At 37.8% G+C, this 16813-nt stretch overlaps 1 protein-coding gene and 3 pseudogenes across 1 annotated transcript; 2 read left to right on the top strand and 2 right to left on the bottom strand.

The window, feature by feature from the left end:
* Positions 1-553: 553 nt before the first annotated feature.
* Positions 554-2776, bottom strand: LOC130504609 (GDSL esterase/lipase At4g28780-like; annotated as a pseudogene).
* Positions 2777-5356: 2580 nt separating this feature from the next.
* Positions 5357-6982, top strand: LOC130504608 (tetraspanin-20-like). Its single transcript, XM_056999235.1, has 6 exons — positions 5357-5773; positions 6026-6125; positions 6216-6296; positions 6375-6479; positions 6591-6779; positions 6862-6982. Exons 1-6 carry the CDS (start codon positions 5481-5483, stop codon positions 6901-6903), a joined length of 810 nt encoding a protein of 269 aa, XP_056855215.1. The 5' UTR covers positions 5357-5480; the 3' UTR covers positions 6904-6982.
* A 138-nt stretch (positions 6983-7120) lies between these two features.
* On the bottom strand, positions 7121-10832 carry LOC108825155 (uncharacterized; annotated as a pseudogene).
* Positions 10833-15954: 5122 nt separating this feature from the next.
* On the top strand, positions 15955-16762 carry LOC130504607 (photosystem I reaction center subunit IV A, chloroplastic-like; annotated as a pseudogene).
* Positions 16763-16813: the final 51 nt, after the last annotated feature.

Genomic DNA, 16813 nt, shown 5'->3' on the forward strand with positions numbered 1-16813 from the left:
GTGAACTTTGCTGGAGATGGAAGTTTGCTTTTCATTTCAGAAATCCACAATATATCACCATGACTCATAAAGAATACAAGTTGTCTTGCTTCATATAACTTACATCCGGGGTCTACTTGAAAACCATCATTGAATCACTATGTATTGTGTTGGGTTACGATTTAGCATGAACGCAGCTTAACAAGCACAATAGAACAAGTGTCTAAGAATGCATTTATTCCGCACAATCATACGGGACAGAAATTTTTAGGACGCTCATTTTGATTCCTCCACATTAGTGCTGTCACATTAAACCTGTCATAGGCAACATCTCCAGTATATACACAATGAATAGAGCCTGCAGGTTGATCTTTAATTTTCAAAAGAGTTTGCGTTTTGGTGTTGACACAGTTATTACGGATCTGAAATTTAGCAAAAAATGTTAAAACCCTTGTAATATGTGTAGGAAATTAACCACCAAGTTGAAACAACAAAAAGGAGAAAACATCGACTATGCCCTTTGAGAGAGATTACAAAACCGATACTAGCCATTGTTTTGCTTAAGCTTGCCACAGACTCTGAATCTTTTATTATATATGAAAAGTTGGAAATTAATAAACAACATAATGATAATTTGATAGTAGTAATCAAATAGATATGTTTAAATTACACTTGCACATTGGACATCGTGTGTCAAGTATATATACTGAAAAATATTACTTCCTTTGATTATATTCTGGAATCTAACGCCATGATCGTGCTAAGGTTCATGGGGTTCATGTACTCAACCGAACCAGTCATGATCTGTTGGACGATGAGTCGGGTAGCTTTCTCAGTCGGGTGGAAAGGGTCCCAAAATGCATAGGCGTTACGGTCTGGACATAAGCTTGACAACGGGGTGCAAACACCTTGCCCGTTGTATGCCCTTGTCCGCAGCACGCTACCTTGGATGTCACGAAACCTATGAAATTTAATCGAATTAGGTCAGAAAAGTAATTCTTGGCCATTAACAAAAAAAAATGGCAGAAGATACAAACTTGCAGAATAGCATAACGGATGAATATAAGTCGTAATTTCAAAAGTAACAATGGTAGAATAATTTCAAAATCATTGAAGGAGTACTCACCAAATCTCTGGGGGTTGTTTATGAAATCTGCATTCATATTGAACGCATTAGTCCCAATGAAAACATCAGAACCGATTTCGCGGTTAAGTCCTTGAAGCATTTGATCCAAAAGCGGATTAAATATGGCTGCAGCCTGTTGTGCCTCGGGAGCACATTCTCCGTTTGCGCTTCTAGATGAAGCAAGCTCTGCCGGTACGCAACCCAACGGTCCTGTTCCTGTAACCATGACCCTCCTCGCTCCCAACTCATACAGTCTCTGTATCACCAAATAAGAGTCAAAAGCATAAGAACATACAGTAATACCCTAAGTCTAGCGTGTAAACCAAGAAATATTATATATATATATATATGTATACCATGAGTATTTTCCTGTATTCGGAGATGAGAAGCTGGCTAAATTCGCTGAGAGATGACTGTCGACCTCTAGCAGAGAATGGCAAGAAGTAGTTGTTGACGAAATCGTTGCCACCAAGAGTCATGAGGACTAAAGCTCCATTTACAAGCTGTTGTGTTTTGTCTGAACCTATAATCTCACTCACTCTCTCTTGATACTCTTGGAACAGCTCGAATTTGCCTACCGATCCTTAGTATGTTCAACTACATTATTTATCCACATCAAGAAAAATATATATTAGATTTGGTTTTAACCATATATAGTGTTCTTTTATTGTCCAGAGGAAAAACAAAGTAAGCATTTCAACTCTAAAATATACGTACTGTATATTGAAAGAAAGAAAATGGAAACATAGTCTTGGAGTTTAATGTTTTATTGTTTCTAAGATTAGAAAAAAGACTAAAAACGGTTTAGTTTAATGAAACAAAAAAAATAACTAAAGTCGGATTAATGAATCACATGATAAAATTGGTCGGAGAAATGTCTCTTTTTGGTTATTAATTAAACATAAGCAGAGGAGATCTGACTATCGGAATTCTGAATATATATTAAATTGGAAAGGAACTATTTTTATTTTCATTCTCTACATTCCTCTTTGATTATATTTTAATAATGTTTGAACAAAATTAATCATATTTTGAATCTTTATTTTCAGGAAAAGTACCAGCTAATACTATCATGGAATAATACTATGAAAACGAGTTTTGTCTTCAGCTCATAATACTTCATTTTAAAATGAAATTAAGAGATTATTTCGATATAAAGAATAATGTGACAGATGACTTACAAACTGAACACCGGTGTCGTTGAGAATTCCGATGCCGGCAGAGGCAAAATTAGCTCCGATCAATAACTTCTCTCCAGTGAGCTCAGGGCTAAGGATTGGTAGCGTTGGCTCGGATCCAATTTGCTCACCTAAACCCCAAGCAAAAATCACTCTTAATAGCTCTAAAATATTGAAATAAAATAAATGTAAAAATGGCCTCATACTGATGATGTCAGGGAGGTTCAAGCCGTTGGAGAAACGCCCCGTTGGACGACCAGTCGGATAATCGATTCCGTACGGCGGAGAGTCGGCACGAGCGGTGGTGACTAAGTAATTGTTATTACCACTGTCCACGAGTGAGTCGCCAAAGACGTAGAACGCTCGAGCCGCGTTTGTTTTTTGCGGCATAAGAAATAGCATTCCCCATAACGCGGTGGACAGAAATATGGATGTTAGAAGAGTGGACATTATGTGAAGTGATACTTCGTAATATATGAAAAGTGTAAAAGAAGATTAGTCTCTTCGTTTGTTATATACAACGGAAAATTGTATTAATGGTTAACTTTTTTTGGTGTATGTAATAAATGTTATGTTGTTGTCGGTTGATCTACTTAAGAGAAAACAAAGCTGTTCTAATTAAAGAGATAACATGTGGAATGCAAAACTAAATCAATAGGTAAGAATAGTATTTGATGCACTGTTGTCGGATTTAAGTTCGAATCCAGTACTTTTGTTGGGAGATATATAGATGAATCACGTTATGTTGAGCAAATAACGTATATGCTATGAGAGGATGATCTTGAATTATAATGAAATTATTTATAGTAACGTTTTAGCTTAAAGTAAACCAAACAAAACGTTGATCTGCCAAATAACCGAAGATCAATATTCTATTGCTGTAATGTTGTTGCATAACAGCAACTTCAATAGTAATAATATAATATCTTACCATAGAATTTTAATATTATATATATATATATATATATTAGTATTTAATTGTGGGTATTTTAAAGTTACGGCGACTTTTATAGTAATAATACAATATATTACCATAGAATTTACCATAGAATTTTAAATATTATATATATATATATATATATATATATATATATTATATTTAATTGTGAGTATTTTAAAGTTACAGATAACTCAACCGACCTTAAATATTAATATTTGTATATAATATATATGTAATTTAGAATCCAATGATAAAATATCACCATTAAAAAGTTGCTCTAATATCTAACCTACATCTTATAAGGTTGTGCTAATTAATGGTTATAGCCAACAAGTTTATAAAGTCGCAAATCTTTAGCTATAAGATGGACCAATCAAACACTTATCTCAGACCTAACCAAAACTGAAGTCCGATCAAACCAAAAACATAGCCAGGTCAACAATAATAAATGATTAGCTGGCATCAAAAGTATATAACGACCACAAATTTAGATATTGGAGTATGTAATATGATGAATACAACATAAATTTAGATATTGGAGTATGTAACATGATGAATACAACATAGAAGTCTTCAACCTCTAGGACCGATATATTTGATGAGAGGTCTCAGCGGCGTCCAGTGATCATACCAGAAGCTAGCTTTTTGTCCATTACCAACCTGGCATCTTAAGAACCTTTCAGCAAGACTGCGAAGCTTCAGAAGAGATTTTCCATATCCAAGATCCCTGATTTGATGCATCCAAGCTCCAAATACTCATTTCGCTTAATATATGGCTCTTACACCAAGAGGCCCACAATGATTCATTCTCATTGAACAAGAGCCAAATCAGCTTAAGGGATAAGGTTTTGTTCCACAAGTGGAAGTCCCTCAAGCCCATACCACCCTCAGACTTTGGTAAGCAACAGACCTCCCATGAAACTCTGGCTGTAGCTCTTGATGTTATGTTGCCATTCCAAAGGAATCTACAGCAGAGAGATAGAACTTCTATATCGTAGAACTATATCGTACATTTTATTACTTTTAGCTATGTATAGTCCACGTTTTCTCAAATGAGGCATGATCTACTGATAATTACTTAATACGTGCATGTAGCTATTTTAATAAATATCCACGTCACTATAATTTGAACTCTACATTAGATTTGAATATCTCATTCATGTGATATAACTACCTAAAAATTCGTATACTGCATTACGTAGTAAAGGAAACGATAAAGAAAAAAAACAAGAGCACATGACGAGATGACATATATCGTCCCTGATATGGTGGAGACCCTAAACAATTTAGTAAGGAATTTTCAAAAAAAAATTTTTTGCAAATCGGGAGCCTTTTTCCATACTAATTTTTGTAAAAATTTTGGGGGTCCTAAGCGAATGTTTCACCTCGCTATGCTCAGGACCACCCCTGGGTTTATCACAAGAAAAATAATCGAAGAGAGCTAAGCGGTCCCACTTAAATGCCAGTTTGCAAACATAACATTTTGTATAATCAAAATCAGTAAATAAAGGGGAGGGAGAGAGAGACTTTTTTTTTTGAACAGCAGAGAGAGAGAGACTAGAAGGTCGTATGTTGGTTATAAGTAGTTGGCTATCTTTTTCAGTCATCTGCATTCACATGCACACTTAACTCCAGTCATCATCACCATTACCGTTATCATCACAATACAATCATCACTATATATAAGCTGTACCGTATGCTTGGATCACTTGAATCTAACAGTCCTCACGTTGTGGGTGGGGGAACTTGAACTACTGAAGAGGCAAGAAGGAAAAAGTCAATCCAAAGTGAGCTTAATGATCGTAGCCCAATTAATAATAGGCCTCATTGCTATAGCCCATTTAGTTTGCTCGGCCTCATTGCCTTCATCAGTTTCAGTTTCATCTCTCCCTAAAACATAAACGATATTTTGTCATCCTAAAACATAAAATAAACTATATTCCAAAGTTTTTTTCACAACAATTTATTCCTACAATTTATATTGAGCAGATTGTTTTATGTTTTGCTTACATGTTTGTAAAATTCCAAATATTTCCATAAAGAGTATTAAACAATTAATTTAATCCCTTATTTAAACAAACAAATAATACGACCATTATATTTTAATTAGCAAAAGCTTCGGATTCTATCCGACAAAACAGCATTATACTTTTTTTCTTCTGCCAGCAAATCATAAAACTGGTTACAATTGAGATCGCTCGCTCATCAGAATTTTCAATCTTCCTCCGATATCGAGAGAGAAACCACACAAAAAAAAATGAGACACAACTGCTGCCATCTCTCCTTCGCTTCCGTCCTGAAGATCCTCAATTTCCTCCAAGCCTTCATCGGTATCTCCATCATAATCTACTCTATATGGATGCTCGATCAATACAATCGTCACGTCCCCGTCGACCCTCCTCCTCCTTCTCAGCCTCCCTCGGCTTCTTATCCCTTCTCTAGCTCAGGAATCGCTATCAACAGTCTCTCTGACTCCCTGAACAAACCCATCGGTCTCCTTCTCCGAGATTCGGGTTTCCACCTCCGTTCCCTAGATCTTCCTGCTCCCTGGTACTCCTTTTTGTTATAAAGTTTCCATTTTCAGGGTTTCGATGTACTAAAGTTTCCATTTTTATGGTTTTGGATTTATGATTAGTCAATTTTGAATCTTCTTATTAATTTGTGTGTTTTTTATAGAAAAACAAAATGATAAAGGTCAAAGCTTTGAATGCATGATGATGATGATGTGTTTTGGTATTATTAAGCAGTTTAATGTTACGAAGGAATGTTCCAATTGGTTTTGGTTTTTGAAATTGAATGCAGGTTCATATACTCTTTCATGGCGATTGGGATCTTGGTCTGTATTGTCACTGTCATCGGTTTCATTGCAGCTGAAGCTATCAATGGCTGCTGCTTGTGTTTCGTATCCTTTTTTATTATATACTTCTTTTATTCACTAATGTGGAAACGTATATTAGCAAGTTTAATTCCTTGATATGTCTGTCTGTCTTAGTATTCAATCCTCAAAACTCTTGTCATCATACTTGAAGCAGCTCTCGTTGGATTCATTGCCATTGACCGTCACTGGGAGAAGGTGAGGTTCACTTCTTCAACATTCGAAATCTTGTATCTTGCGTCCTGCTGTGCTGAAACGGCCGTGTCTCTCTTTTAGGATCTTCCTTATGATCCAACTGGAGAACTCACTAGCCTTCGAGCTTTCATTGAAGCAAACATCGATATTTGCAAATGGGTTGGGGTTGGCGTGGTAGCTATCCAGGTTAACTAACTAGCTCACTTCTTTACCTTTTTTCCAAATTTAAGTTATTTCATATGCTTCTCTCTCCTTAAGATTATTTTTTTTGTTTTTGTTTTTTTGGTATTGTTTCAGCTACTGTCTTTGCTACTGGCTATGGTTCTAAGAGCTATGGTTTCTCCTAGGCAATCAGAGCTTGATGACGAAGATGATTATGAGAATCCGATTAACAGAGCGCGTGAGAATCTTCTTGCTCCACAGACTAACCAGACATCTTCTGGATCAAGCAATATTGACAACTGGAGGTCCAGAATCAGAGAGAAGGTAAAAAAAAAAAACTTAATCTCCTGAACTTAGTACGTGAGGTTTAAGCTTTGTATTTGATTGTCTTTTTATTCTTTTGCAGTACGGATTGAACAACGGTCAGAGCCAGAATCCCTCAGTCTAATTCAAAAGATTTGAGTTCGTGTGTGTGTGTGTTTGGTATCAGTATCACTACTTTCGTTTTGTTCCTCTCTCTTGCTACCTGTTGTAACTTTCAGAGTGTGCATAAGTATTACACAACTTTTTAGATTGGAACGTTGGTTTTCTCTCTGGTGTGTTTTGCACAAAAAGCGTAACGAGATTTGTGTTTTAAAAATAGGAACAAAGTGCTTATTGCTTTGCTTTAACAATATGGTCGTCGCATAGCATTTTTGTTCTTCCCCTCAATCGTTACAAAAAAAAAATTGAGACACATAAGACAAAAACTACACTTAATCTTACATTTTTTTATTCAAATGTAGTAGTAGTTACTTGTTCTGCTCTAATCTCATTGTGTAAGATCGAGAACGGCTTCCTCTACGAGCTCCTGCAACAATGCTCTTTCGATACCAATCCCAAGGTCGTCTATTTCAGCTTGAAAGCTGTGCATCCATCTCCTCCCAACAATCTCTTCCTTCACTAGACTCTCTGCAGCCACACTGTTTGCGTCTATGTCCTCTACATACTCATCTGAAAGCCAGTCCTTTACCTGGACCAGACATGCTCCACCAAGTCTAAGGCGGAGAATCTTGGCCCATGCGTGGTGTTGTAGTCGTTGTTTCTGAAACGATGGAGTTGAATGCAGTCGAAAATGAGCTTACGGGTTGACCTGTGTTGTCTACGTTTTCCTTCGTTAACGAACTCCTTGATGTTGTTATCTAGGTTGGTGTATTTCTCTCTGAGTGAAGGGGTCTAAGGGATGAGAGAGGGTGCAACCCTTGCTGAAACCAGCAGCTGTTAATACCGTTTCTATGAATAAGAACCAGTCTTCATCCTCATGGACTCCTCTCATTGCGGGTTTAGATATGTTGTCTGTGCAAGAGTCATCATCCCATGAGAGGATCCGAGCAATAGACCCGATTGGTGGTGATTTGTCTATTAGATTAGATTTAAGAGACATCTCCTCTCCTGATGAGAAAGCAAACATTTGGATAAAAGCATTAGAGTGAGAGCTGAGTAACCAAACTCTCTTGAAAGAAAAGTTAAGTTTACCTTGAGTTGTTGTCCATAGCTTGCTTGATGTGGAACATTCTGGAGTGCTGACACCTTCCTCTTCAAATGGAGGAAACAGAACAGAAACTGGACTTAGCTCGTCCTGTTTCTCACTTGTATTCCCAGCCTCTAGGGGCTTCGGTGTAGTCAGTTCCTCCTGCAAACAAATCAAAATGACTCTGCTGATTCAAGCATGAATGTTCAGTATTATCATCAATGGCTCTTCGAGGTTAAAGAACTGGTGGGAATACCTCGCCTGGGATTATGCTTTGTTGTTGTAATGCATCAAGAGGGAGACGACAATCTTCGCTGGGAAGAGTCACTGAAGAAGGCGTTGCTAGCTGAGACATACTACTACTGTACTGAGATGTATCTCTCTTCTCCTTGCTTGCTTTCTTGTTCTTGAATGAGAACAAGTTGGAAACTTTCCATGACGATTTCAAGCTTCCCGTCGTCTCAGTAAGCTCTTGCGGAAGCTGTGCTTTGGAAACGTCAGAGACTGATTTTGACCTTGCAAGGATATTCAGAGAATCACCAGCCATTTCCACTTGATTCAGATGAGTGGTTATACACGATGTAGACACCCTTGTCTCAGGTACTATCTCTTCGTAGGATGATCCACTTGTCACTTTGGTCTCTGAGAGTGCTAGCATTTCACCTAAGGTGCTTGAGCTTCTCGGTACGTGTTTATGCGGCTGAGTGCCGCCGCTTCTGGTTACTGACATCAACGCCCATCTTCAGAGAGTCGCTTCTTAGCCTCTCTGCAGACAGATGACTCAGGAGAAAACGAGGCTCGGCTGAAAGAGGAAGGAGAGAAAGGACTTTCAAACCTATTAGGACAGTCCACGAGTGTCTAGAAGCTGGTGACATGATCTCATCAGAATCACTAAGGTTTCCCACTGGATCTTCGTTATCAGATTTGTTAAACGAACTGTCATCACCATTATAACCATTGGACAAGACAGAAGAGCATTGTGTCTCATTCCTGTGGTGGTGACCCATCAGATTCTCTCGCACTTGCATCATTATTTCCTTTGCCACTTCTTTAGACTGATCAACATCTCCAGACTCATCAAAATAGCCTTCATTGGGTACACCTCTAGGAGTGGATGGCGATGATGAAACACCTTTCATATCTAGAGACTTCCCTAGACTAGGCTTCAAGACAACAATACGTGTTGGTTGTAAAGGCCTTTCCTCGCCTCCTCCTCGGTTTCCCCATCCACTTGATGAAGAAGCAGATTTCTTAACCTGCTTGTTCTTCCTCCTTGAACCACAAATCTCTCAGTCTCAACAGCCTTCGAAGGTCTCAATACTGTGATGCGTTTCGCCTCTGACTGAGTAGGAACAGTCTGAGAAAGTTGCTGAGAGAAAGAGTTTGATTCCTGGAGCAACTTAACAAACAAATCCTTGTTGGAGCTTAGAACTTCAAGAGCCTCTTGGAACTCTTTGGATTGGTGAAGACTGTCATCTGTAACAAGTCGTTTCGCTTCTGCAAACTTCTTGACGAACGAGTCTCTCAGTCGCAGCCTTTCATCATACCTTCCTTTTCTAGGCGAGCTATCTCTTGAACGACTCGCTTTCTGAGGAGGCGACTGCCACATTTCATACACATCTTTATATTCTCTGCTGAGCTCCTGATACTTGTGGACCTCATCATCATCCATCACCGGATGATTCAGCGACGAAGAGTGTGAATAGCTTCTGGATTTGCTTCGCTGTGTAGCAGTCTGGGAAGTGTCTCCAAGCCCATCAACTTCGCCACCACGTTAGTAGGGCTCTGTTAGGCTCAACTTCTTTTGACATTTCTCGAGCGATGAGCTTCTTCATCGGTGTACCACTTACTTTGCTAGAAGCACTTCTCCTTAAATCAGACATAATCTGTGCAAACAGTACAGGCAAGAAACATCAAGTGGTGCCAATAATGAAAAAGAAAATGTCTCAAACCAAATATTTTACAGTTCAGCTTCTGAATGGCCTTTATAGGAGGGGCTTGGCATTCGAGACACATCAGATCGGCTCCTTGACAGAGAGGATCCTGCCAACAAACTACCTCATGTCAATAACACACGAAGTGAATACCAAACTCAAAAGAGATGCTATAAATAAACGTAGTTGCATACAGTGAAGTCCTTGGAGCTAAAAACAACTTGGACTAGTGAAGAAACTAGTGGCAGAGGGAGAGTTCAGTGATTACCATCACGATGAGGTTTATCTGTAAGCATCTTGTTCCCATTGACAGCAGTTCCTAGATCAAATAGGTTTACCATCCTCCCCAAGCATCCTGGAACTGGACTCTCAATCTTTTGAACCTTTCTGCCTCGGAGCTCATTCATTTTTGGTCCCTGGCAGTTTCACAGCTTTTAGTTACTTACTATATAAGGTTGCAAAATGAAAAAAGATTTTGGTGGAACCTAAAAGATCCAGGAGAAGGAGGAGAAGGAGAGTATAGAAGAAGAGAGGACTTTCTTCTAGCATCAAAAAGAAGAATAGGCCAAAAAGCATATAACAAAACAAGAGTCTATACAAAAGGGAAGAAAAAGAAGATTCTGTAATCAAAAGGGACACTTCATAGAGTCTATACAAAAGGAAAGATGAACCAAATTACCATTTTCACATGACCTCTCACAATCAAAAGACATACACTTTTTGTTGTATACTCTATGAAACAAACTCTTAAGTGAAAAGTAAAAAAAATATTACAAATCAACCTTGGCTCACGCCTTTGTGATCAATTCAGAAGGAAACGAGTCCTCAGGCACACTGGATCTGAAACTAACCAGATTGCTTTGAAGCAAATCAGTGGTAGATCATAGAACTCTCTAGTAATCTCTATGAACTCTCATAATCATATCATATATATATAGACACTCAAAATGTGTCCCACTAGTCACAAGCACTAATAAATGCGACTACTTTTTTATAACAAACAGGAGAAGAGTAAAAAAAAAAAATTAGAAAAAAAAACTGTAACTTTGGCTGCAGGACAGATAAGAGAGAGGAAGAAGCTAATCGGTGCAGAGAGAAGGAAAAAAGGTATAAGATCAGAAGAATCTCTATTTCTAAGTAAGAAAAAGAGATCAAAGCAAACAAGAAAAATGTGAAAGCTTTTGTAAAGTTGAGATCAGGAAGAAGCAAATGAGTCAGATACTTTTTCAGCTTTTTAAGTCATAAGGGGGATGGAGGAAGAGCAGACCTGTGAAAACTGTTAGGAGGTTAGCTGGATAAGTCAGAAAAACTCAGCCCGGAGAAGATGCCGCCGGAGATGAAGAAGCAGTAGCAAATCTGTCCCTCTTTTCTCTCTCTCTATATTATATCTTAGGGTATCTTCCACGCGCTCACCGAGTGGGAAAAAGGGAGAAGCCAAGGGGGGGAGTTTTAAATAAAAAAGAGTTTCTTTTACGGAATATCAAGTACAGACAAAACATATGAAGAGAGAGAGAAAGAGAAAAGAAGAAGCGAGGAAGAAAGAAAATGCTGCTCTGTACTCTCTCTACTTGCTCATTTTGTTCTCTTTCTATATCTTTCTTTTGCTTTACCAATTTTTAAATTTTTCTCAATATGTATTTTGGTTTTATTACAATCACTACTATAATTATTTAACAATTATTGAACTGAGATTATAAAATGCTACAACGGAATCATCGGAGTAGATGGAATAATTCATCTAGTTTGTAAATGTAATTCTAAAGCTCGCTCGGTTAGTTAATTACTCGCCAATAAAAAATAATAGACGGTGCTTTGTATAATTAATTTTAGCGAGGGTCAACGTAAGCAAGCAATATAGTCAACAACTGTGGTTGTAGACTTTAAGATGTTCAGACTTCGATATGAAACCTATTAGTCAACAACAAAGGAACAACAACAACAATTCATAACATCCAAAACTATTCACATGTTTGGTGAAGAAAAATAATGAAAATGAAAAGAGATGTTAAACTAAACTTACCCAAACGGATAAAAGGGATATCAAATTATGATAATACTGTATCTCTATTCTTCTTTTGTTGCATGGATAGTTCGTCCCAACTTCACATTCACAAGGGGGGGCTTGACTCCGGAATTTCATGATTTGGAACCAAGTGCTGTGCCTAAAATTTATCTGATACTTCTATCAAAGCCCTCTTCACTGTGGGGGGATTGCACTGGAGTACTCACCTCAACACGCACTCCTTCTGGACTGTAACCGCATCAGACTCCGACTTCCTGGACTTGGAAGAAGATACTTGATCTTCGACCTCTCGCTCTTCAGTTCATCAGAACAAGATTAGGAAACGGAGAGGACACAAGCTTCTGGATGATGTTGGACGCCATTCGGACAGCTCATCTCTCATATTGGTCCCTCCGGTCCTAGAGCACTAAGACTGAGAAATGAAGCCAGGGTGACGGATGCTATCAGAGGTTCATCATGGTCACTTTCCTCACCCCTCGATCGCAGAGGAAGTAGAGTGCATATCTATCTTACAACTATTTCACTTCCACTTTCTGAGCATATAAATGATGAGTATGAATGGGTTACTGGTGATAGTTCTTCTATTGTTTTCAGGTCCTCAGCTACATGGAGATGCTAAGGCCTAGAGGAGAGCTAAAGGACTGGTTTGATGTTGTTTGGTTCAAGGGAGCAATCCCCAAGCTCAGTTTCACAATGTGGGTTGCGAATTATGATCGGTTGCCTACCAGATCAAGACTTGCAGCATGGGTCTCCCGGTCTCACCGCTCTGTTCCTTTCTGCAACCAACATGACGAAACCAGAGACCATCTCTTTATCTCCTGCACCTACAGTCAAGACGTTTGGCGTGGAGTGCTCGTGCGTTGCAACCCAACACAGCAGCGATCACCTCCTGGTCTGAACTGCTGTCTTGGATCAGAAAATCGATCCTCTCCCGGCGGCTCACTCTCTTACGGAAGCTTGCTGCTCAGTCTGTCATCTATCACATATGGAAGCAGCGAAATAACCTTGTGCACAACAGACATCCATTCCGGGCCTCTACTATCTTTTTAGTCCGTTGATAAAGAGGTTAAAAACATCATCTCGGCAAGAAGGCTGAGGAAAAGGTTTAGCTCTCTTATGAGACTGTGGCTAAGATAATAGCCTGTTATTCACCTCTTTGTATCCATCTTGTTTTTTCTTTCTTTTTGCCAAGATGATACAGATCATAAGATCATTTGTAAACAAACTCTTTCATTCTATGATATTTACATTTAGCAAAAAAAAAACTTCACATTCACAATGAATGCTTTGTGACAAAAATTTTGGTATGGCCAACAACTATATACCTTGCTTGTACTGCTTTCACAGTTACTATCGATAATATATTGTGTAAGGATTCTTTGTATATATAAACATGTTCGAATTTATAAAATAATTATCCATTTTAGTTTTATTGCTGACATTTGATAGGCTCAACTTAATAATTTGTCCAGAATAAATGCATATATTAATTATTTATTTATTGCTCTTAAATTCAGTGGATGCCATTTTCATGAGGATTTTTCTTCGTATATGCATAATTTAATTTTTGCTCATAGAGAACAAATCGAGCAAAACACACAAGTTAAACATATAAAATTTACGATCGTATACTAAAATCTATATATGTTACTCGGTTGTTTTACATCAAATGTATATGTTTTCGCTAAAATATCGAATGCTGATCGTATGCAAAACGAAAGCAGTGCTAAACCAATGATCACAGTCATCTCTATAATGTTAATAAGAAGAAAAAGACTGCTAATTTCCTTTTTTATTTTTCCATATTTCTATTAGTATTTTTATTTGACAATTGCAAATTTAATACAACAATACAACTATACAAGCGCTAATTTTGTCAAGTGACGGGTAGAAACTTTATTGGTTACAGAACCGAACGAACATAACTTGTCCTTTTCATGTATGGGCAACAGAATGATGATCCATTTTCTTGCTATCGAATTACTATTGGGGATGACTATCGTATCGATCATACCATTTATTGTTTCCTATACTGTATTTTTCGATATTTAACCCTAGCAAGTTTGTGATACGGGTTAAGACCTATACTATATGTTTCCTGGCTATATAGTTTTATTGATAATTTCTAATATGTAGAACATGCATGCTCAAGCCATTTAAATTATGCAGTTGCGAAGGAGACGATGCGCCAAATTAATTAACAACAATCGTGATATGTCTTCTTCTAGTAACAAAAAGATAACGACTAGGCTAGTTTGATTGGTTCCGTATGTTTTATATGCAAATAAATTCGGGACCAAAATAAAAGAAAAACTGAAATGGACCAACCATATATATGTATCTTTAATTTTCAATTAATAAAAACAATAATAGTAAATCAGAAAGAGCAAGAAAACCGCAGAACCATATGTCTTTAACATTTACATTTTTCTAACTATTTTTTTGATAGCTTGTATCTCATATTTACACAGTCAATATGTTTGGAATTCCGCAAGAAGTTATTGTATTTATTTTTTTGATTGAAGAAGTTATTGTATTTTAAAGAATAGAACTACGACAGTACAGTATTACATATTTTGTTATATGTAATATAAACAAGATTACGAACAAAAAAAGTGGTGGTGAAACAAAGGATGACACGCCCAAATGACTTCCCGAAGATACATAGTACTTGTTGTAACTTGATATCTTTTTTTTTTAATCAACGTGTTAACTTAATATCTTATGATAATTTTGAGGCTTTGAATATAAGATTTTACTGTCACGGACGGACCCTTATCAAAGCTACATAAATCACAGATAAGCCATAGTAGTCCACCACGTGTTTAGTCCACAGTTTCACATTCCCACCGGTTGACGGTTCACAACACCGGTATAGAACTAGACCATAAAAATTTTTCTTTTCTTTGGTAATCATGACCATAGAATATATCAGCTTGCTTAGAATTTAGATCTTTAATCGTTCCTTATTATGCTTTGTCACAATGGAAATTATGACGGTGATTATGCGGTTAAGACGACGTGACGATGAAGGGTCCACTAAAACAGCGTAACCAACCAATCACGTAAGTTGGGGACACGCCAGTTGGATTTTATATTTTTAAATAACTGTTGTCCAACCGGTGTAATCTCTCCATTTTTGTCACAATGCTAATGACTAGGGAGTATAATAAGAGACCATAAAAAATTATGGACTCAGAGTTTAATACAACTTAGTCTCTGATTAGATGCCCATTTATATTTCTTATGTCAATTTGTATACGTACTAGTCTTGCAAGTTGGTGTATAGAACTGAACAATGCATACATGTTTAATCAAATTAACCGGGCTTAGAATTTAAGAGATCAGCTTCAAAAATAACAGAGAGAGAGAGAGAGCGAGATTAGTTTAAAATTACTGATCTTAGTAAGGGGTTATAATTCGTCTAACGTCGTGTATGGTCTATTAGTATAGTACAACAGCATAAATTATAAAGTGTACAGTTGGTGCAAGAGCTTTTAGGAACGTTTGCCAAGTTGGTGGAGATTATTCAACGTTGTGGGGAACAAATCTTAACTAGAATTGGCTAGAAACCTGCTAGGTTTGACTTGAATAAGCACGGTTTAAGAACAAATGATGGTGGGATTCAGTTGCCAAGTTGTAGGAGTAACTTGTTCACTGTGTCTACAAAAAGCCCCAATGGGCTGTCCACGGTCTTACGGATATGTGGGCTTTCGATGGGCTGTATTGAGCTGATTTTTGTAATTCCATTTTTGACTACAAATACAAGAATCCTTACGGATTAAATTACAACCAAAAAGATTTTTTTTATTCCAGTTTTATCTTTAATTCCATGTCATCACATTATCCTTGAGAACGATGTGTAATGTCCACGTGTCAGATCTCAAGAGGAGGGAAACGATTTTTGTTTAACCCAAAACATCTATCACCTCTTTTCTTAGCCGAGCAAATTACAAAACAATCTAAAGAACTCACTCTTTCCTGTCGGAACAACAATACGAAGCAAAAAAAAAAAGAAAAAAAATCCCAGAGATGTCGATGATGTCAGCGTCTTCGGCGTTTGTTTTTTGACGGCTAACGTCACGGCGGGCCACCGGCCCTTCGTCTTCCAGGAACTCAGTGTCTTTCTTACCGATGAGAAGGGCTGGTTCTAGACTTGTAGTCAGAGCAGCCGACGAGGCCGCTCCGGGAACATCTTCTTCAGAAGGTGCACCAGCAACTGACGTGGCTCCGGCTGGAGCTGCTTGCCACCAAACCCAAACCGCCTCCCGATCGGCCCTAAGAGAGGGTCCAAGGTCAGCTAACCTAAACCATCTTTGCATCTACTACTAACATTGTGTTATGCATAAATTGTATTGGAGTTACTTTGATATTTTAGAAGTTACATGTTATAGTCCGATTATTTAATAATCAGTTGGGGGGTTCGTAGTCAAGATCCTAAGGAGAGAATCCTACTGGTTCAAGAACGTTGGAGCAGTTGTGGCCGTTGATCAGGTAACAAAACATTGTAGTCTCCAGTTAATTAACGATCTAAGTGTCATATATACATTTCATCATGGGTTTTGTATAATTTTCTTACCTGGTTGGTTGGTTACAAACGTGCAGGATCCGAAGACTCGGGTACCCTGTTGTGGTCCGGTTCGCGGAAAAGTGAATTACGCCAACATATCGACCAACAACTACGCATTGGGACGAGGTTGAAGAAGTCAAAGCTTAAAAAATGAGAGCTGAAAAACAATTGTGTGTTGGTTTAATGTTTATACCATTCTATCTGTCTGTAACTCGACTTATGTACCGACAAGTTTTACCATTATTTAATTCTCGAGTCAGAAAACAATTACATCCCGGTGGATTCATCATTCTCTCAGCTCATGGTTAACTCTTTAACCAT

This window comes from Raphanus sativus, unplaced genomic scaffold, assembly GCF_000801105.2.
Source record: "Raphanus sativus cultivar WK10039 unplaced genomic scaffold, ASM80110v3 Scaffold1698, whole genome shotgun sequence".
Classification (NCBI taxonomy): domain Eukaryota; kingdom Viridiplantae; phylum Streptophyta; class Magnoliopsida; order Brassicales; family Brassicaceae; genus Raphanus; species Raphanus sativus.